The following is a 21,636-nucleotide window of genomic DNA, read 5'->3' as shown; positions in this document are numbered from 1 at the left end:
AGGCAGGAACATTTAGTTGCCAAGAACAAACTCCTCACAAATAAAAACAGCTACATACTCATTTTTATTTGAAACCAATGCTATAGTGGTCCATAAGTTAACCTTTAACATTAGGCCAACACGTCAAGGTAGAAGGGGGAGTAACTCTTATTCCTGGATTGCCCTACACAGTGACCTCGCACCCAGAAATTCAGGGGTAAAAATAACACATATCCTGGGTTTACCCTGACAACTGACAGCTTTCAATATTACACAATAACATGTCAAAATATACATTTGTGCACAGTGTTTATACAGTAAAGGAATTTTACAATACACCAACTTCAGAATGGCAAGAATAAAGCTGACCATGACAGGGACATTTTACTTAAAATAGTAAATTTTGAACATTTGAAGTCTGATGGATTTGAGGCACTTACAAAAGAAAGAAGAAAAACACCATTATGTTTATTACATACTGGCACATCTGATTTAAAATAAAGCTTCGTGAAATAAAACACTGCTTATTTGAGGTAAGTGTCCTACCTAGACAATTATATGTAGTTCTATGACATCCAGAATCAAACTACTTCTAACCTAAGACAAAGCCCAAAAGATAAATGCCTTTGCTGGGTTGCTGATAAGAATGACATGCAGAAGCCACCAAAATGACAAGAGCGGTGACATTCTTTGTACTGTATTACCATTTCAAAGTGATATGATGCCGTCTTGCACTCAGGCTCAGAGCTACCTGCAAGGCCAATACTGAAGGACAAGAGGGCAGTGTTAAATGATAGGGCGTCAAAGATATGAATGACCAACTGACAGAGCATCTAACTTATGGAACTAATCAGGCTGCGCCTCTATGAAGACGCGGTCATGTTTGTAATAACTCATTAAAATGATTCTTCTAAGAATGGGAATTATAAAAATACACTGGAGTGTTTCCACGAACTCGGTGAAACTATTTCAAAATTCGAAACTCCATAATGTACAAACATATTACATGCAGCTGGAATTGAAATAAAATATGAACGACAACTATGATAAACTAAACTGGAGAAAATATAAGCTGTAGGCTACTAAAACAATTCCACAGGATAATTAAACAGTTACAGTTAAGAGAGTTAAAAAAATATTTGCAATGACATTAAGATTATCCAGAAAAATTATCCCTAGATTCAAACATTCCTAGGCATAGAATATACAGATAACTTTAAACTGTTTGTATCAATCGTTGTTTCTATAGCTTTTCCACAATTATTATGCCACCAATGAGAAAAAAAGATTTAAGTACACATGTATGATACCAAATATTTTAAATCAACCCTTATGTGTATCACATATACAAAACAACCTAAAGCATGTTGCCCAGCAACGAAATGTCTTTAAAACAATAAAATAATCTATCAACATGATGTCAATATATCTGCTAAATGTTTGCAATTTGAGGTGCACGTGCTGTATTGTATCAAGATATAAACTGCAATACAAAATATGATGTGGAATGAATGCAAGTGACAATGACAAAGCTCCAAGCTAAAATTCTGAAAAATGCCCACAGAAAAATATATATGTATGGTGAAAAAGTGTAAGTATAAGAAACTTCCATAAGGAAGCAAATTTTCATAAATATACATCTACAATAATATTTCCTCAACACATGTACATGTATAAAAAAGATCTCTATAGAAAAAGGGATGTTAGTTTTGCTTGCATGATAATCTTTTGGGCCAGTGGCTATCACAATAAAATCTTTTCCAAGAAAACTTCATAAGCTTGTCTGGCAGAAAATTTAACATGTAGAAAAGAATAACGGACTCATGACATTAAAGAATAATCCACAGTGGGCAGTGGGATTACACTGGAATGTACATGTACATCATATATATATATAAATATATATATATGCACGGAGCTATCCAATTAAGCAGAAAGAGAACAACTTGTATATTTGCTAACTGACAAGTGAAGTTTAAAGGAATATGACATGAGTACACTATACATGATTATATGCTTGTCATATGGTTTAAAATTACACTTGTAATGATCATTTTACATAACGTGCATGAATGGATTATCTGGACAGTAAACCTGAATGTCTCTCACAAAAGAACAATTTGTGCAACAGAGTTTACAGAACATCTTTCTTTTACTGCTACAGTAGGTCAGTCTATATGCGTTTGATTCAGATTCCTGATCTGAAATGATTATAATATAACTATTTACATTTTGCTGTTATGAACAAAATCATTACACCATAGGTCATCTGAAAACAGCAGATAGCCTTAATACGAGTGTAGAACAACGCCCTCCTGTGGGGGACTGTTCACCGTCTCAGACAAAGGATAGGTGCTAGTCGAGGATACAGTGTTATAAGGACCCTGAGTGGAGGAAGGAATGCTGCTTATGATTTGTGTTAGTCCTTGCAATAGTCATGGGAATGGTTTTGTCACTATCCACAGTGCCTCAAAAGATGAGCTGACACAGCCTTAAGACATTATACAATACGTAGACGGATATTAGTTTGCATCCACAAGTAAATAAATTATGCATATACAGGTATGTATCATCACCCTCTCTGTCTATTAAAACATTTGCAAACTCTGACAGAGGTAAAAGTGTTCATTAAAATACTTGATAAAAACATATAAGGCTGATAAAATATCTTGTACAGCATCACTGGCTCACAAAATGGTAAAGTCCACAAGCTAACTTCCCCTTGATGAACATACAGTCTCACCCTAATCAACAGCTGACAAGATGATCACGGCTATCTCAGTGTATACAACAAAGACAGGCATGGGTACATACCAGTAAGCCAAAATCAAAGCTAAACGAGAACATAAATGTATTGGAAAAGTCTCGCGTAAACAGCAGCATATATGTATAAAAGCAGACACTGGGTCAGTCATGGTATATGAAACATTACACGAAATCCAATATATTACTACAGCATATCCAATAAAAAAATGTTTTTCCTTTTTCTCATTAGCAGTATGTAATAAATCCAGTCAGGAGACGACATGGGTGTTCCCATGACCTCTGACATCACACTAATTGGAAAGTGTCTACAGAACTACTACTTTGAATTTTCTATACTTTGTCTAACTACAGATCTGTATTCACCCATAATTTGTTGTAACTAGCATCTCTCCTTATGGCTATTTCCATGTTTTTACAAAAATCATTGGTAAAAGGAACACAATTAAAATACTGGCAGCCACTGCACTCATAAATTGGCAGGACATAAAAGAGTATGACGAGGATGATAAACATACCAAGAGCTGCTGTAAGGGTGACAATAATACTGATGATCTTACGACGTCTGTCAAATGTGCCAAAGGATACATACGGCAACATGGCAAAGGCCAAAAGAAAACCAAACACAAAGCCACACAAATGTGCATAGTTATCAATCCATGGTAAAAGACCCAGGATAAAGAGGATGAGTATGATGCCGAGTATCTTGAAGAGAGAGATCACGGGCCGCTTTAACATCTGCCACGACTGTATAACTTCTACCACCAGACAAGAGAGGATGGCAAACTGGGAACCAGCTGGACCAACCTGCAGCAAAGAAATGCTCTGTCATCAAACTAATCTATTTCACATGTGTTTCATACCACAAAAGACAGATTCTTCTCCCACAATCAACAACTAGTGTACAATTTTTGGGAAAACAATAATGAATAAAACCCACCTGGGCACCTGCACCAAGAATTCCAAGAACTCCTAATATTTAAAATACTTCATTCTGTGCTTTTTCTATAACTTATTAATGAAGTTGACTGAAAAAAATTGAAATTTTCACGGTTTCTGTTGATTGTATTTATGACTTCGTACAATTTTTTTTAAAAAGAGTAACTAATCACTCTCATCTCTGCTGAGCTGAAACAAAGAAACTATCCCCAACTCAAAAAAATGAGAAAAAGTTTTATCAACATGTACTACACCCAATGGACTTCCAGTATATCTGAGCTGAAACATTTCATTCCTTTAACTAGCAACTACCTGATACAGTCCACTTACCTCCACTTGGTATGGCAGGAAAATAGCACTGGCTAAATTACCAGCTATCCCTCCACCAATGTAAATTATCGCCACTCTGATTGGTCCAGCTAATTTTTCCACATCTCTCATAATCAGAAACTGGAATGCTATGGTTATCACCACATGAACTAGCCTGCAAGTGCATAATGATATACATGTATATGACAGGGTTAAATCAATGCTGTGGCAACATGGTCAAACTGCTGTTTCATGTCATTACATATCATACACCATCTACTTCTTGGCATTCAGGTAAAGCCATTTCAAAACCATCACAAAAAATATCACATCACAGTGGCGACATCCAGCGAAAAAGTCAGAATGTTAAAAATCTGACATGGTGCCAAACTGAGCAACGTAAAGAGATGCTTGTCACAGTTAAAAGTGATTTATAAATATCCAAGCCATACAAGGAGCATCCATGGTTTCCATTGAGAAAATCCTCAGGATGAGCATGAGAAGAATGGAATATTTACCCAACATGCAGGAAGAGAGATGTCCACAGTCTGTAGAACTGATCAGGCTTATTACTGTTGCTGAAGGGGATCATACCACAGATCTGACTCAAACAGCTTACCTACAAATCAACACCATCATTCAACATGAAGACAAGCAGTTAACAGATGTGCAGAGACAATATCTGATGCCTACAGTATAATATCACACATGTCCATGTATGCCTTTCACTTTCCCTTTGTGTCACCAATTTTATAAATCTTGGATATCATATGTACGTGATGTGTGAAAGTGACAGAATTCCTGCAACAGAATAACCCATCATAGATCTCTTTAATATACTGTCACTCTACAGGAATCTTAGTGAAAGATGCATACCACACAATGCTTATCAGTTTCTTAACATCGATGTAATTAAGCTTCACACCAAATCTGGTACATGCAGATCTTGAAAAATTGTGTGGACAAGGTGTCTCACCAAACTGCATAAACATGGAACACATATATGGGAGAGGTGAACATTAAAATAAGAAACATGAAATCATATACATTAAAATGCAGTATGATAAATTTCATGCCACAGATGGTGGTGTATTACCTGTGAGCACAGGTAAGCATCATCATGATAATATCCTCGAATGTGATCACAATGTTCTCTTGTTGTCACGAAGCACTCTCCCTGAATTCCGAAGCAGCATGGGTGGCCAGTGATTTCACACGTCATGTGACGATCGCGTCGGGATGTCCCGTTAGGCCTGTTGGTGTCTGTACACAACTAAAACACCACATACATAAAATGTCACTTTTTGGCCACAATTTATAAGAAGGAATCTATGTCAAATATATGATAGGCACGGCTCAGTTATTTAGCACACATCAGCCTTTTCACGTAGTCTTATTATTTACATTTTGTAGAAATTATCGGATAGACTGTTGGTTTCCTACCACAGTATGGACGGATCCTAACTTCCCATCATACATCTATGTTGTTTAAATGACCGAAAAGACACTTGTTGTTCATAACAAAGAAGAAAATAGTACGTGTATGTCAGGTTTTTCTCGAGTGTGAAACCACTCTGTTGACAATATCATGGTCCACACCGAGTTTCATGTGTAGGCCTGTAAAAGTGGCATGATGACTAGAAACAGTGCACCCTGAAATACTCAGCAGTCAGACTGACAAGATTAAATGAACAGAGCAGAAAACAGCTGACTGCAGAAGGGCCCACAGTACAACTTTGAGTTACAAGAATGTAGACATATCTTGTCTAGTCTTTTCAACATCACTGCATCGGTACTAAAATAACAACTTCCATTGATGAAAGCCTTATGTATTATGCAGTTCTAACAAAGTTACAGAGCGTGGAAAAACTATACATTTTTTTTTAATTTATTTATTTGTCTGACTGGTGTGTTACACTGTACTCAAAAATATTTCACTTATACGATGATGGGAGGACACTGGGCAGAGTGTAGGGGGAACCCCTGATCCATACGTTGCTGGAAAACCTTCCCATGTACAGCTGGAGAGAAGGCCAGCATGAACAAATTATTTCTACATTTTATTCATATATGTATGTAATGGCAACTTTGCTGGGCTTTTCAAATAGCTTAGTGTCACTAATTTTGTGAAAAAACAACAATGGCATGACTGAAATGGATACTTAAGGAAACAAGCATCAGATAACAAGGTACTAACAGGCCATTTGTGGATGTTGTCTTCCCAAGTGAATAGTCCAGCAGAAGCAGGGGTCTTGCAGTACCTAGACAACAACAAAAACACATCCAAAACAGCCAGCCCATATTATCTTCAAAATTAAATCCTTAGAGGATACAATTTTTTTTTACAATAATTTTTGGGGTATGAATGGTTTGCAAAGAAGTTTCAAATACATGTAGGTAAGGTACTAGATACCTTAATGATAGATAAATGTCACTGTGTGTAAATTAAATTTCAGAATGAAAATCTGGAAAGAGCACTGGTGGGAACAGAAGCTGCTTTGTCTACAAAGTTTTGTGACTCGGCACGCTGCTTTTGATACTGTTCATGATGATTCGCTGCCTCGTTGTGCTCAGCCATCAAACGATCTCAGGTTTGGAGCAAAGAATCAAGCTTCAATACTACAAACTCATGTGAAAATCCACTAGATAAAAAATGACATATATAAATATCAGCGAGATCTGTTCTTCCTGAGGCAAGCAGTCAATTTAGAGACTGATCAAACTCTCACACATGTATGAAGGCTCCAGCCTTTTCTTCGACAAAAGAGCTTCTATTCCCTCCCGTGCTTTTCCAGCAAAAGTAGAGTAACTTTGAGATTCTCCATAATATGTATTTAACATAGTATATTGGGTTAAAAAGGATATGGAGGGTAAAAATACAGACAGGAATTCAAGAATACAAGGAGTTGGAAAACAAAATCTTCAGGTGTTTGCCACTAAATGTGGCATGACTGCTTGTCAAAAGTTTGATAACTGGCCAAACAGATGAGAATACAAGAGGAATTGGGTAATGCGCGATGGTCTTAACAGTGCGTAACAGTGCTTGCCTGTTTTATCACTAGTACAGATGAGGTTTAGATTCCCTGGCTCTCACTGCTTGTGGGGTTTTGATGACAACAAGCATTTGTATTTTAGCGTAGTAGAAGGCAGCCTCTTGGATTCATGTTCAATGAGGATTATGTGAGACAGGGACATCCATAATGCTTTTCTCTTTGGGTTTAGTAAAACAAAATGATGATCTTACTTAGGATCTTGTCCACACACTGAACCTGAAGTTCGGTTGTTGTCAGCTGTCGGCCACTTCTCGAAAGTTCCAAATTTATCCTGAAATTATACCAGTGTAATAGAATAAATACATCTGTTTCATATGAAGTGATTTTTGAAAAATGTAAGTGCATGTACATATTCAAGCTGAATTTTAAAATCAAATTCTTCACATACGAATCTCTTTCCAGTTTAGGCCAAAAAAAATCATTACCATCATGTGTTAATAATTGTTTTGCTCAAGAGAAAAAAAAACATGTTTTCACTTGGTAACCATTTAATTGTTTACCAACAATGTTTTGGAAGAAATTCCAGACCAGCTGTGATAACAGTATGAAAACCTGGCAAATCATAAACCTTGTATCAATTTCTTCAGGTTTCATTCTAAATGTTCACGTACATGATTGAATAGAAGGTATATCAACACATCCTAGTAACACAGCTTTAACAGAATTACGTTTAAAAACAAAACAAAAAAAAGCCACAGCAGAGATGTTCTTCGATGCAGAATTATTCACATTTGATGCACCCTAATTCATTAACCTTTTCACATTTGAATGAGCAACTTTCAGTGCAATTTATGTATATTTTCAATTGATTTTGGGAACTAAGCAATGATGGTTGGACAGGCCAGTTTCAAAGCTTCACAAAAAGTATAATTTTATCAGTCAACACAGAATAATGCCTGTGAAATAAGCCTGAATAAACACCTTGCAAACATTAGAAAAGATTGAAGAATTACAGTACATGTGGGCTATCGATTTACATGAAGCACTCTATCTGGTGCTTGATGTAATTAGCATATTATGGTCACTTAGTTACAGGGCAGTTTGCTTGGGTGGTCTGGTAACAAACATCAGTTAGTATGCAACAGGCAGATTCCTTCTCCACAGCCAGGTCTGCTTCAATAGCCTTGATGATGTTAGCATCACGTCGCATACATGGCGAGTACTTTGCACCTAGATGAATTAGGTCAGCCTGTGGAAAAGCGAGGACAATATTCAGCAAACACTTAAGTTCATTATTTATTTATTTATTTGACCTTCCCACGTACGGCCAGAGAGGAACTTAAGTTCATTAAAATCAATTTTATATCCTCAAATAAACTAATGAATTGTCTGCCGCATGTCTGCAGAGATCAAACTCACTACCAGTCAAGGGACCATGCAGCAGTAAAAAATCATAGATTACCGCACTAATTTATCCATAGTTTCCTTCATTGTCCAAAAAGAAAAACATTTTAACCACACGAAGCTTGAAACGGTTTTCGAGGGGTATGTAACCGTTACTGACTTAGTAATTCATATCTTTAAGTGCAATTTAATGGAGTAACTATTTACGCCACTGTCATTAGCAACTTTAATGATCAGAAGTTGAAGATCTCAGTTAAAATCTGTGCATTACTATGGTACGCACTCATGAATAGACTAAGCCAGATTCTTTGTGAAACACACTGACAATAAGCTATTCACAAATCTTACCTGACGAGGTCCAATCCAGAAATTGTCCAGTTCAATATGTGCCACTTGTTCTGTCACCAAATTTGGTTTCGTTACCTGAATACAAAAAAAAAACATAAATTGTAATTGTATCTAACATTTTACATGGTAGTAAGGCCACACAAATTAAAATTTTTGTTTTACGAGCAGGATGGACTTTTTTAAAATGTCGGAAGGAGGTATAAAAATAAAAAATCCACACCTTCACAGGAAATTTTCCAGTTTAAAATGTATTTACATGATACTGAAAAGTTTTGAAAAACAGGAAAATTACAAAAACATCAAAGCTGGACAACATAACTTAGATTTGAGGACAAGGCTACCAAAGAGCTCGCCTGCAGAAGACACATGAATGCAAAACTTCGGCTCAATACATAAACCACTGAAGTTGTGAATTTGGTACTTTATCGTAATTTATTTATTTATTTGACACCTTACTCATGAATATTTCACTTATATGACGGCAGCCAGCATTATGGTGGGAGGAAACCAGGCAGATCCTGTGGGAAACCCATGACCATCCACAGGTTGCTGACAGACTTTCTCACATACAGCCAGAGAGGAACCCAGCATTAGATAGACTTGCATGAACTCTTAGCGATCGTATTGGTGAGGGGTCCCTGAGTCATTGCACTTTACAATAATTTACATGCACACAGAGCACTTATATAAATAAAACTAAAACTTCAGATCAAGACATGTAGCATTTTTTGAGGTAACACCCCTAAAATTCAATTTAACAATAATTCTAATAAAACAATACACCAAGTCATGAATTTTGCAATTTATGGTAATTATATGCACATAGTGCATCAACTGTGAAAAATCCCCCTTGTATTTTTGTGCTCTACATGTGAGTCTAGCCTCAGCTCAATACATGCAGTACTTTCTGTCAGAGACCACCTGTAACATTCTGTTTAACATTAATTCTGATACACAATATGCTAAGTCATGAATTTTGTAATGTACGGTATTTAATATGCACACAACGAATCAAGAATGGAACATCCCCCTTGTGTTATTGTACTCTATCTGTGTGCAAAACTTGAACTCAATACATGCAGTACTTTTTAGATACCACCCCTAATATTTCTGTTTAATGCTGCTTTCCCTGTTATCTGGAACACCAATGCCAATGCTCAGGGTATGAATAAGTTATGCATGTACTTTCCACAGGCGAGCTGGAAAGGTGGATTTACACTGATATTTTTTTTTTTTATTTTTGGACGTGTTAGTGACTGCTCACCTCTGTAACACAAAATAAATTGGTGTAGCCCAGAGCTAAATATCTTTCTCCAAATCAATAGTTAAACACTTATACCTGAACATATGGTTACCATGCTTTTCGTCACATTAAAACAATGGTTGTCATACTTGAGACCTAGATTGTAAGAAAGATACTGCATTACTCCAGTTACCCATAAACCTGCTTTCCATCATATACACATGACTGAAAAAATGTATGGCATTAAAATTTGCACGATGAAACGGTACCATGGCAGTGACCCTGGTCTCTGAAATCCCTAGAGGAGCGATGCCGTAGATGGAGACAGACACGATGAACACAACCACCTGAACAAAGGTCACCCAGTAGGTGAAGTAGGGTCTGCAAATAGAAACATAAAGAGTCATATAAAACAATTTCGCATGATTCACAACATATTCAGGAAGTATTCATGTGTGTTACACAAATAAATAAAACACACCCTGAATCAGAAATATTTTGTTCAAAAGGAGAACATGCCATAACATGCAGAGCTTCTACGTACATATGCATATCTCACCTTTCTGTTAATGATGAGCTAAATTCATTCAATCATATTAGAGTAACTTATAATCATCATATGACTGGTACAACTGTATTTTGTTTGTCTTCAGTCAGTTCCTTTTGACCAACCTAACATGACCTACACTATTATGTATATTTTATTCATGGTACCTGTCTTATCAATGGTCTTCATCTACAATTTCTCAAATACACATACAATCTCATAGATGATCATCTACATGTACATGCATAAACACCCAAGAATAGGTTTCACTGATAAATGTGGGTAATCACAGGTGAAATCTCACCTGTGGTCGTCAATTTCCTCCAGCTGTTCTTTGACTTCACTGTTAATCCTGTCAGAGCGGAAACTTCTGTTGAATAGGCGACCCACAAAACCCATACCTACTCTACGCCTCTCCGTCTTCTCTAGCGCTTTGTCTACCACCTTGTTGGCGATGCGCCCCAAGCCGATTCCATCAGGGACATCGTATGCAACACTGGGCGTGTCAGGCAGACCCTGGTGAGGGGGACGTCCTGATCGCCAGCCCACATCCATTCCTGAGGGCCTACATGCATCAAAACAGACATTCATAATACAGTGTATATCAAAGTAATGGCAAAACAGATAAAGCAAAAAACCCTATAGCATAAACACAAATGTGATGAACCATGCTAAAATCTTCAGAAAATATTTGAAATATTTGATTTACTGGTTTGTTTGGCTGATATTTTATTCCTCACTCACGGATTATTTCTCTTTCATGAAGGCTATCTTCTGTCAGTGCTATGTTATCACTTCACAGGAAGCATAGGAAGCACATGGCATTATAAACATGGAAGTGGTTGTAGGACAATCAGGTTTTGCCTACAGTCACAGGCATTGTGACTCCTGGTTATCACCCCAACTGTATGACGTAGCTTAATCCAAGGAACAGCCAGCACAACCTGAAATGTTTTGATCAGCCTCTAAGGGATACAGTTTCAAAGCAGACCAAAAGAGAGCCTCTCCAAAAAATGTAAAAACTGTAATGTAGTAATACACTTCGTAATCCAATGGTTAAAATTACTTATTTATTTGATTGGTGTTTTACGCTGTACTCAAGAATATTTCACTTATACGACGGGGACCAGCATTATGGTGGGTGGAAATTGGGCAGAACCCGGTGAAAAGCCATGACCATCAGGTTTCTGGCAGACCTTCCCACGTATGGCCGGAGAAAAAGCCAGCCTGAGCTGGACTTGAACTCATAGCGACCGCATTGGTGAGAAGCTCCTGGCTCATTACGCTGAGCCACAGAGGCCCCCAAAGGTTAAAAATTGCATCCTTCCAATGATACATGTTTGGAAGAATTTGAATATTTGCAGTCGATGCAGTTCTGAGTATAATGTTTTCAGACACTCACAGTCCAGCCTGCTGAATCCCTTTATGCTCATCTAATCTCTTCATACTTGAATACGGGGTGAGAGGATCATCAAAAAATACATCATCTACAAGGCTAAAGTTCTCCTCTTCTTGATAAGCTGTCTGGAAAAAGACACCAGACATTAGGTTACCAATAGTTATCTCTAGGGGATAAGTTAGTGTCACTGGCACAACATACATGACAACAAGCAGTTAAGAAATTTTTTAACCATGGTAAATGTTCTTGGATGCAACACTGCAACTGCTTGGTAAAACGCAACCCAGACTGATATTTATTTATTTATTTGATTGGTGTATTACGCCGTATTCAAGAATATTTCACTTATACGACAAAGGCCAGAGTGATATGGCAAAGTCTACATACTGGGTTCAAAACACAAGCATAACATTCAGCTATTCCCCACAGAGCAAAACTGAAACATACATTTCACTTGTGAATTCAAAATATTCAAAACCGTCTCGACATAATGCTGTCATTCGGTAACATACTTAATACGTATCTTTGACAAACCAATGCATGAGTTAATAAATAGCCTCAATGTAGTGTAATTTCCAAAAAATATAATCTCAATTTTGTCTAGATGTTTTAGCATTTATTTCTAGGAAGTGAACTTTAATGATACTGGTCGAAATTGCATGCAATTTTAACAAATAAAAATAAAACAATAATAATATTTACATAGCCTGGTCCAAGTCCTAGACTGTGATCATCTAAATCCACGCCTTCACCAGCTAAACTGGCAGGTGCATAACTACGACTGTGGAGATCTACTTTCGGCTTACTCTTCTTTCGACCCTTGAATAAAGACAAAGAGCAAGTAGTAAAAATAAGCTGTAATGAATGGGCTAATTCTGGCTAATAAAGAATGTGCTTCATCAATTTTTTTCACACTGTGTGTCACTGCATAAATTGTGTATCACATCAAATGAGAAGATCTCTGAATATATCAAATGGCAATATGATTCATCTTAGATCCAATTATATGTACTGTCAGCAAAGCCATATGTACAAATTTTGCCACAGTCTACTTGCACGTTTACTGGGAATTCTCTTTGGAGTACACAAATGCTTCAATTCAAGAAAATTAAATATACTGAACTTGAAAGTATGTCCAATTTAAACTTATGAAGACTAAAACAACAACTACATAAAAAACCTTACAGATAATCCCTTAAGTGTCATTCTGAGGACAGACTCTTTTCTGTGTTTTTTCTGTTGGAGGAGCCTGGAGCCACGAGTGTGGTAAGTGCTAGTGCTGGAAAGGGGTGTGGCCCTGCGAGAGCCACGATGCAGAGGGTCCTGTATATAGCGCATTTGTAGAGAATCTACATCATCCTCTCCTGCTCTGCGCACACAATCTTCCTTCAGCTTCCCATATTTCTTTGTCGCATGGCGAATTCTTCTGTTCTGCCATTTCTGACTTTCTATGGGCATATCCTCACCAACACCAAAGAAATCTGCCACGCTGGTCTTAATGGACCTGTAATACAATGACACACAATTATTCACCAAAAAATAAATTCTGAACATCTGTGCTAATTACATTTGTACATTGTAGAATTTTGTGTTGAAACAGCTTCAGCACAGGTATCAGTTTGAACCTCTGATGTCATTTTTTCTGACGTGCAATGTACCTTCCTAGCAAACAGCAATGACATCACAATAAAATCAAGAACGATGCCACAAAAGACAGTGAAACATTGTAACCTGAAGGTTTCATAACTATACAGATTTGGCGCAACAATCCCATTAGTTCCAAATTGCGCAAACTGCCATTATTGTAAAACTTAAATAAAATGAAATGTAGGGTCCTCATTATCACGATTACAGCAAAAAATACGGCACACTATTTGTTTTGGAAACCACAGATTTTGTTCAGGACGAAAACTTCCAAAAAATATAAAAAAAGGTAATGATCTGAACTCTGATACATAGGACTTTTGCATACATTACCTGCCAATGCGCCTTGCCCATGGCTCCTTTTCTTTCTTTACTTCTGGTTTGGAAAATTGACGCTCCATGGCATCTACTTCAAATAAGCCCCTGTTCAAGAAAATGTCTCTACTATGATCTGGTCAACCGATGTTACCTGAAACGCGAACAACCGCACTTTTAGACATGTTAATATTCATCTGTCATGGAAAATCTTAGAAGTCTTGAAGGAAGAAAAATGCAACAGTGTGGAAAACAGAAACAAGTACATGAATGTATGTATGAAACTGTATGTACAGGTGCCAAGATAATTATACCCATTAGTCAGGAAACCAAAAAAAAAAACAAAAAAAAAACACACAAATCCATGACAACTGTGAGCAAATCTGTGTACTTGTTTAAAATGACTGGACTACTGGTAAAAGATGGTTTAGTAATGCAGGCTTTGACATGTCTACACTTCACATGACTTACGGGTTCTAAAAATAAAGACAGTTTCAATTTGTAACAGTTATTGAAATGTTCTGCATGAAATAGATTTTTATTCATTTATTTGAATATGTACTTTTTTATTTACTTGAATATTTACTTATTTATTCACTTGAATATTTACTTATTTATTTGAATATTTACTTATTTATTTGAATATTTACTTCTTTTTTTTATCTGAATATTTACTTATTTATTTGTTGAAGAAAATTTCACTTGTATTAAGGCAGCCAGCATTATATTGGGGAGAAACAGAAGATCATCTGTATGGCTGTAGAGGAAGCCAGCATGAGCTGGACTTGAATTCACATATCCCAATATGACATCTCCTACTACTGCCCTTCCTAGTCAATGATAAGACATCAACTACATGTCCTTACTCTAGAGTCATTTATAATGAGTTAATAAAAGAAATATGAAACTCCAAAATTTAGTTCAACTAATGGATCATCAGAGGGTTAACCTCTGACACAGGCAGTATCCATATGAAAAAAGCCAGATAACTTTTGCCAGGTTGGATATAAAATGTAACATTGTACCTGGCATGGTTAGTTTGAAAAAAAAAAGAAAAAAAAAAAAAACTGCCAGACAACATTTCTCCCTTGTTTTTTGTCTGTATTCCATCAATGTACAGTCTAAGGGACATTATTCAATGAGTATTTAGAGAGGCAGTACATGAAAATATTCATATTCTGCCAAAGTGTACATAAGTAAAGGGAAATCTGAACAGCCCTATTGCTTTGTCATAAGTGAATTGTACAAATATTCATGATGTACAAGGCTCTTGCAAAGCCCAATATAGGTCCCTAAAAAATGTTTCTTTTATGTGTACCGTTAATATACATGCATGTACGTTTTCAGTATACAGAATAGGACTGTAGACTATGTAATTTTTGTTCTCTTTGTATTCCACATAATTTTATTGTGTTTTATTTCTGAGTGTGCCAGTCTTTTCCAGCAAAGTTGCAGTTTTAATTCCATTTATCCACATGTAGTGTATAAACATCACACTGAACAATACGCCTTTCTGTAAAAGTTACTAAACATTTGATTATTGCACAGACGTAAGATATCATTGTACGAATGTAAAAACATTTTGACTGAAGATGAATTATTCTGTCATCCTGTTACACTCTCATTGGAACATCCATTTATTTATTCATTTGATGGTGTTTTACGCCGTACTCAAGAATATTTCACTTACACAACAGCCGCCAGCATTATGGTGGGTGGAAACCGGGCAGGGCCCATAGGAAACCCGAATCATCTGCAGGTTCTTGACAGATGGAACATCATGAAACAAAATGTTTCTCTTTTGACGTCATAGCACCCAGGTGTGAAATATCAAAATGTAATAACAAATGTATCTAAATGAGCGAAATGTCACTTTTATCAGTGTAGGACATTCTGACATAATAAAATGGTTTTACCGTTTGTGCAGGTGAAGTCCAAACGGAGATGTGTTTATCATGAAAACTGAAACTCCCTATTGGTTTTACACACAAATGCCGGTCATGTTGACCAGCATTTATCGTTATCGTTATCTACTCCAACCATCGAATAGACATGTTCGAAAAAAAAAACAATCCAGCACTGGCAGCAGTAACGAATCAATGGACCGTGGTGCGTACTTAGCGACCGTGATCTGCCTCGCTGTTTACGCTTAAATCAATGAGGAATGTTTATCACAGCAAGTAGGTATCTATTTTAAGAGAAAATCATTAACGTGCACCAAGTCAGTGGAGACTTCAAAGGCTAAACTGCTTGGCATTCAACTTACACACACGCACTTTTAAACGGCAACCTCAAAACAACTCTGATGTCAGATATTCAACGCTTCTCTTCCGGTTTGAATTAAACATGGAAGTCAATGTCTGCGCAGGTGCGACACCATGGAAGGGTCAACTCGAGTGTTTACCTTGGCATGTGTCATGTCAAAAGTAGGACATATTTGACCTCAGATCAACGGCATTTTTACCGCAACTGTAAAAAACATTTAGCTGTAACTGAATACGTTTCAAACTGATTGTCTTATCTTTAGCTTTGACTCTGGAAGGTACGTGATGCCTTGTAGAAGAGCCTGTTACTTGGAAGGCTCTGCGTGTAGTTGTACGTAATTCCCTAAACGAACTTGTCACTGCTCACTAACAACACATTAGTCCGAGATTTCTTTGACCATGCTTTGACTGAAGGTTTGGCAAAAGGAAAACCAACGTTTGACAAACCTGAATTCAGTTCAGTCTCGGACTGACAACACATCTGCAGGTCTTTTTTTTGCCAACATATGCTACTACCATTACTAGTATGCGAGTAGCCCAAAGCTTAGCTCTGCAGGGCTGTGATTACGTATACAATCACAGCCCTGTCTTGTTCAATAAGCTTACCTTTAACACCTCTGTACTGCCCTTTAAATAATTTCTTTGTCCATAGTCATAGTTTTCTCAGCTGTCAATTCCAGGTAGGCGATCTCATGTGCATTCAAACATGGCAGTTGGAGAATTTACCCAGTTTCCACTAGTTTCATGCTTGTGTGGATTTATTGGTGATGACACATGGGAACGCCTACCTGGAATTGACAATTTCACACACACAAAAAAAAAACGTCTTGAATCCGACCTTATATTTGTTATTCATCGATTCCCTAAACGCTCAAAATATAATATGTCAAAGCCAGCATTGGTAACAATCTTTCAATAGTAACCCCAGGTGTTCAAACTTTGAATTGAACAACTCAAACCTACTTTTGCAATGTTGAAATTTTTTTTATTCAGCTTTGGGCAAGGTGATAGGTCGTGAAACTTTTATCTCGCCCAACATTCTGTTTACAGGGCATGTATTTCTTAAAGAGAATATTGGGTAGGATATAATTTTTGCAGCCCATCACCTTGTCCGAAGTTGAAAAAAAAAAAAAGTCCAAACATGACTGAGGTTGATTTGCGTTGTCCAATTCGAAAGTTTAAATGGCTATATTACTGTTGAATGATGGTTTACCAATGCTGGCTTTGTACATATCAGGTCTTTTAAGGAACCGGTGGATATCAAAAATAAGGTAGGGTTCGAGACGTTTTTTTTAAGGGAAATTGTCCGTGTAGAAGTCTGTATGACGGAACCTGGGCGTTACAGCCCTGTCTTGTTCAATAAGCTTACCTTTAACACCTCTGTACTGCCCTTCAGATAATTTCTTTGTCCATAGTCATAGTGGTCTCAGCTGTCAATTCCAGGTAGGCGTTCTCATGTGCATTCAAACATGGCGGTTGGAGTTAGAATTTACCCAGTTTCCACTAGTTTCATGCTTGTGTGGATTTATTGGTGATGACACATGGGAACGCCTACCTGGAATTGACAATTTCACAAAAAAAAAAAAAAACGTCTTGAATCCTACCTTATATTTGTTATTCATCGATTCCCTAAAACGCCCAAAATATAATATGTCAAAGCCAGCATTGGTAACCATCTTTCAGCAGTAATCCCAGGTGTTTGAACTTCGAATTGAACAACTCAAACCTACTTTTGCAATGTTGAAATTTTTTTTATTCAGCTTCGGGCAAGGTGATAGGTTGTGAAACTTTTATCCCTCCCAACATTCTGTTCACAGGGCATGTATTTCTTAAAGAGAATATTGGGTAGGATATAATTTTTGCAGCCCATCACCTTGCCCGAAGTTGAAAAAAAAAAAAAAATCCAACATGACTGAGGTTGATTTGCGTTGTCCAATTCGAAAGTTTAAATGGCTATATTACTGTTGAATGATGGTTTACCAATGCTGGCTTTGTACATATCAGGTCTTTTAAGGAACCGGTGGATATCAAAAATAAGGTAGGGTTTGAGACGTTTTTTTTTTAGGGAAATGGTCCGTGTAGAAGTCTGTATGACGGAACCTGGGCGTTACAGTAGGAACGTCCAGCTTGGCTTTGGGCTAGTATGCGAGTGATAAATTGGGGTGTATTCTGAAAATGTGTATCGTACATTATAGGCTTCAGGTAATATATACAGGTGAGAGCTGTATACACTGATATGCTTATGCCATATTTCATGAAATGAATATGAATTTTGATTGATATCCTAATTCATTGACCTTGAGTGTATATAACATCCGTATTTTATATCGTTGAGATTCATTCGGTCAACTATCAACATAAATGTCAGAGAGTTAAATATGGAAGGAAATCATTTAGCTCACTGAATTACTCTGATACCCCAAAAGCATGAAGTGTATAGTAAAAGTAAGGTAATAAATATTTATTTGATTGATCTTTTATGCCACACGGAAGAATATTTCACTCATACATGTAAAGTGACGTACATGACCATCCACAGCTAAGTTTCTACTTGCAAATATGTGACTCTGAATTGTGTGGCACAGCTACGAGAGATAAAATGTGAAATGCCAAAGAAGCATGTTTTTTTGTATGATTTCTTTAATCAAACGTAATGCCTGCATCCTCAACTGACATGTGACTGGCCAGCCTCAGTTGGACTTGAACTTACAGCAGCTGGATTAGCGAGAGGCCCCTGAGTCATTGTGGTGCACTATATTAATAAATAAATCATGATATATAGTGATACACATACATGTACATACCTGTTCAGGATGGCATTTCTTGCTTTAAGACTACTAAATTTAGTTTACAACACTTCTCTGCTACATATATAGGTAAGAATGGTTGGCTTGACATATGTACATGTATATTGGAATCCTGACCTCGGTTATTGTGTAACCTAAATTGTATTAACATTTGACTTACAGGCCTGCGAGTAATCTGACATCAGCTCTGAGGTAACCAGGTTTATGTTTCTTCTGTACTCAGAGACCTTCCACAATGGCTTCAGTGGCTAAAAGAAAGAGGACCAAAGTGGTAAACAGTCCAGACGAGGGTCAGAATTGTCAGAGAGTAACTGTGGGAAGTACTTATTTTACAAAGGCCTCTGGTAGTGATGAAAAGAAAGATGTCACACCCGCTAAACTGAGCAAAGTGACCCTGGGCACAACCTTGACGAGCGACAATGTGGTGCAGGGCGGGGGGGATGTGGTTGAGCGACTAACGGCAGATTTCTACAACCAGTCAACCGTAAACCTAGCCAAGGCCTTGTTAGGACAGAAGCTGGTCCACAGGTTGAGCAGTGGGAAGAGAGTGGCTGGTATTATTGTGGAGACTGAGGCCTACTGTGGCTTAGTAGACAAGGCTGCCCACTCGTACAATGGCAAGAGAACAGCTAGGACAGAGGCCATGTTCATGAAACCTGGCACAGCCTATGTCTATAGTATATATGGCTTGTACTGCTGCATGAATATATCCAGTCAAGGTTAGCTACAAAATTAGCTTAAAATGCTCCAGACACTGCCAGATATTATTATTTTACTGTGTACTGAGCTTAGGTGCCTCACGTAGTGGTGTGAGCATCTAGTGCAAGGCTGGGTCATGGCTCCAGGGGTTCCAAAGATTTTTGTCTCTCAGTCTTTTGGACACAGGGTGTTAGTTCAGTCCCAGGTTTAACAGGGGAATGTTCACAATTGCTCTCTGTCCTCAAGCTCTGTGCCGGGTGGAATTAAGCGAGAAACAAAATTCGTCAAGCAGTTTATTTGGTCTTACCTGACGTTAATTGAAGATGACTTGCCTTTGCTGCAAAGAAAAATCTGTGTGTTAGCTGTAGGAAAGTTCATCAGTTTCTTGCCAAAGGCTGATAGTTTATGCCAGGGATCTGGTATGCTTCACGCACAAAACAGAATGTTGTACACAGAGTGAAATACTCCATCACCAATCCACCAAATCAGTCAATGATTCAAATCACAAATGTAGGCAAAAAAATGTCTGAAAATGTTATTTGACACGTGTTAATATCTGGATGACAATGTCAGTACACTGTGGAGTTTCTTGCGTCTGTTTATTTTCATTTGCAGGATATATCTGTATCACTATACTAAATATGGATGAAATCATGTCAATATAGCGTCCATCTGTGAGTTAGCATATGCATGTTGGGACTGTCCTGTCACTAGGGCATATTATCATGACATGGCCAAAATAGTGTTAGCTCTGTAAAGGCAAATAAGCAACTGTAACTCTGGTATATCTACATCATGCTGCAGGAACTGATGGTCGAAAATTGAATCATTAATTAGGGAGATCATGTATAAATTTGACGAATAAAGTGAAGATAATCGGTTATTCACATGAGCACAAACACAACAGATAAAGACCATGTTACAACAAATTGCAACTGACTATAATAACTACATGTACACTGTAGTAATAGGACCCATACTAGGTTTATTTCTCTGATAACAGGAGTTATTTTGGTAGCAGTACTTGAGAACCAGTTTAATGCATGGGTTGACAGCTGAGCCTTGTCCACCATTATTAATGATCTCAGTGTCACAGTGTCTGGTGTGAAAAGCTTCAAATGAGGTCTCACTGGTATCTTACCCCAATATTATGACAATGTTATCACATGATCTCTCCCTTGCTTCGGTGCCACCCGTCATTGGGACTGATCCATATGCTCACTCATGCTCATGCAATAACCTGTGGTAGGGCCTACATGTAAAAATTTGATCAATACTAGTCTTCTTTGTGTTCTTATATTGAGAATGTAGGACCTGTGGTAATATGGGGATAATGGGGTTAAAATTGGTCTTGTTTTTTTCAGGTGAAGGATGTGCTGTGTTACTAAGAGCTATTGAACCAGTAGAGGGTAAGGATCAAATGAGGCAGCTGAGAACCAACAGTGCAAAGTCTCCCACTAAACCTCTAAAAGAGCATCAGCTTGGGAATGGTCCCTCAAAGATCTGCATGGCCCTGGGTATAAAGAAAGAAGAAGTGAACAGACTGGATTTAACAGTCAGCAAAGACGTTTGGCTGGAAAAGGGAGATAACTCTCAGCCCATTGTGATCAGTAAACGAATAAACATTAGTTATGGAGAAGACTGGGTTGATAAGCCACTGAGGTTTTATTTACTGGACAATAAATGTGTCAGCGTAAGGGACAAAGAAGCTGAAAATCTTCTTAGAAAACTGTAACAATTGAGATACTAATGTAGATAAATTTTTTTTTATATTAACTGGAATCTCCATTTGTTGCTCTTTTGTGATTGTTTTCACCAGATTTCATACAGATTGCCACAGCATTCATATGGATTGAGAAACCAGTTACCAATGTCACTCTGATGTAACACTTTAGCTGCACTGCAGAGATCAGGACAGAGCTTTTTTATCCCCCACATTTATTGTCTGGGATGCTACTTCAGCTGCCTCAGCACCCTCCCCTC

General features: G+C 37.5%; 2 protein-coding genes across 5 annotated transcripts; one reads left to right on the top strand and one right to left on the bottom strand.

Moving 5' to 3' along the window:
* Nucleotides 1-45: 45 nt before the first annotated feature.
* On the bottom strand, nucleotides 46-19,139 carry LOC135469780 (inactive rhomboid protein 1-like). Of its 3 annotated transcripts, none has more exons than XM_064748392.1 (15): nucleotides 19,115-19,139; nucleotides 13,902-14,037; nucleotides 13,110-13,428; nucleotides 12,627-12,743; nucleotides 11,928-12,049; nucleotides 10,830-11,090; nucleotides 10,248-10,359; nucleotides 8,736-8,810; nucleotides 8,077-8,232; nucleotides 7,235-7,314; nucleotides 6,188-6,251; nucleotides 5,087-5,263; nucleotides 4,509-4,609; nucleotides 4,012-4,165; nucleotides 46-3,549 (listed from the first exon to the last, which is right to left on the bottom strand). In XM_064748392.1, exons 2-15 carry the CDS (start codon nucleotides 13,967-13,969, stop codon nucleotides 3,091-3,093), a joined length of 2,265 nt encoding a protein of 754 aa, XP_064604462.1. In that variant the 5' UTR covers nucleotides 13,970-14,037; nucleotides 19,115-19,139; the 3' UTR covers nucleotides 46-3,090. The 3 variants fall into 3 exon arrangements, with proteins under 3 accessions (XP_064604462.1, XP_064604456.1, XP_064604448.1); XM_064748386.1 differs by lacking the exon at nucleotides 19,115-19,139 and adding an exon at nucleotides 16,150-16,209; XM_064748378.1 differs by lacking the exon at nucleotides 19,115-19,139 and adding an exon at nucleotides 15,574-16,110.
* LOC135469798 (DNA-3-methyladenine glycosylase-like) lies at nucleotides 16,264-21,428 on the top strand. Of its 2 annotated transcripts, none has more exons than XM_064748413.1 (3): nucleotides 16,264-16,425; nucleotides 19,178-19,673; nucleotides 21,018-21,428. In XM_064748413.1, the coding sequence occupies exons 2-3, from the start codon at nucleotides 19,190-19,192 to the stop codon at nucleotides 21,386-21,388; spliced, it is 855 nt and encodes a 284-aa protein (XP_064604483.1). In that variant the 5' UTR covers nucleotides 16,264-16,425; nucleotides 19,178-19,189; the 3' UTR covers nucleotides 21,389-21,428. The 2 variants fall into 2 exon arrangements, with proteins under 2 accessions (XP_064604483.1, XP_064604475.1); XM_064748405.1 differs by having other exon boundaries at nucleotides 19,117-19,673.
* Nucleotides 21,429-21,636: the final 208 nt, after the last annotated feature.

The sequence above is a fragment of the Liolophura sinensis genome, chromosome 1, assembly GCF_032854445.1.
Source record: "Liolophura sinensis isolate JHLJ2023 chromosome 1, CUHK_Ljap_v2, whole genome shotgun sequence".
Lineage (NCBI taxonomy): Eukaryota > Metazoa > Mollusca > Polyplacophora > Chitonida > Chitonidae > Liolophura > Liolophura sinensis.
Note: the sequence above shows the minus strand (reverse complement) of the source record. Positions and strands in the feature narration are given on the sequence as shown.

What these genes read in the sequence shown, in the direction of transcription:
- LOC135469780 (XM_064748392.1), bottom strand. Translation starts at nt 13,969, where the DNA reads ATGGAGCGTCAATTTTCCAAACCAGAAGTAAAGAAAGAAAAGGAGCCA. An exon ending in GAGGAAATTGACGACCACAG is followed by an intron (nt 10,360 to 10,829) that starts GTGAGATTTCAC and finishes TTCTATTTGCAG; the next exon opens with ACCCTACTTCACCTACTGGG. An exon ending in AGACCAGGGTCACTGCCATG is followed by an intron (nt 8,811 to 10,247) that starts GTACCGTTTCAT and finishes TTTTGTATTCAG; the next exon opens with GTAACGAAACCAAATTTGGT.
- LOC135469798 (XM_064748413.1), top strand. Translation starts at nt 19,190, where the DNA reads ATGGCTTCAGTGGCTAAAAGAAAGAGGACCAAAGTGGTAAACAGTCCA. An exon ending in CATGAATATATCCAGTCAAG is followed by an intron (nt 19,674 to 21,017) that starts GTTAGCTACAAA and finishes TGTTTTTTTCAG; the next exon opens with GTGAAGGATGTGCTGTGTTA.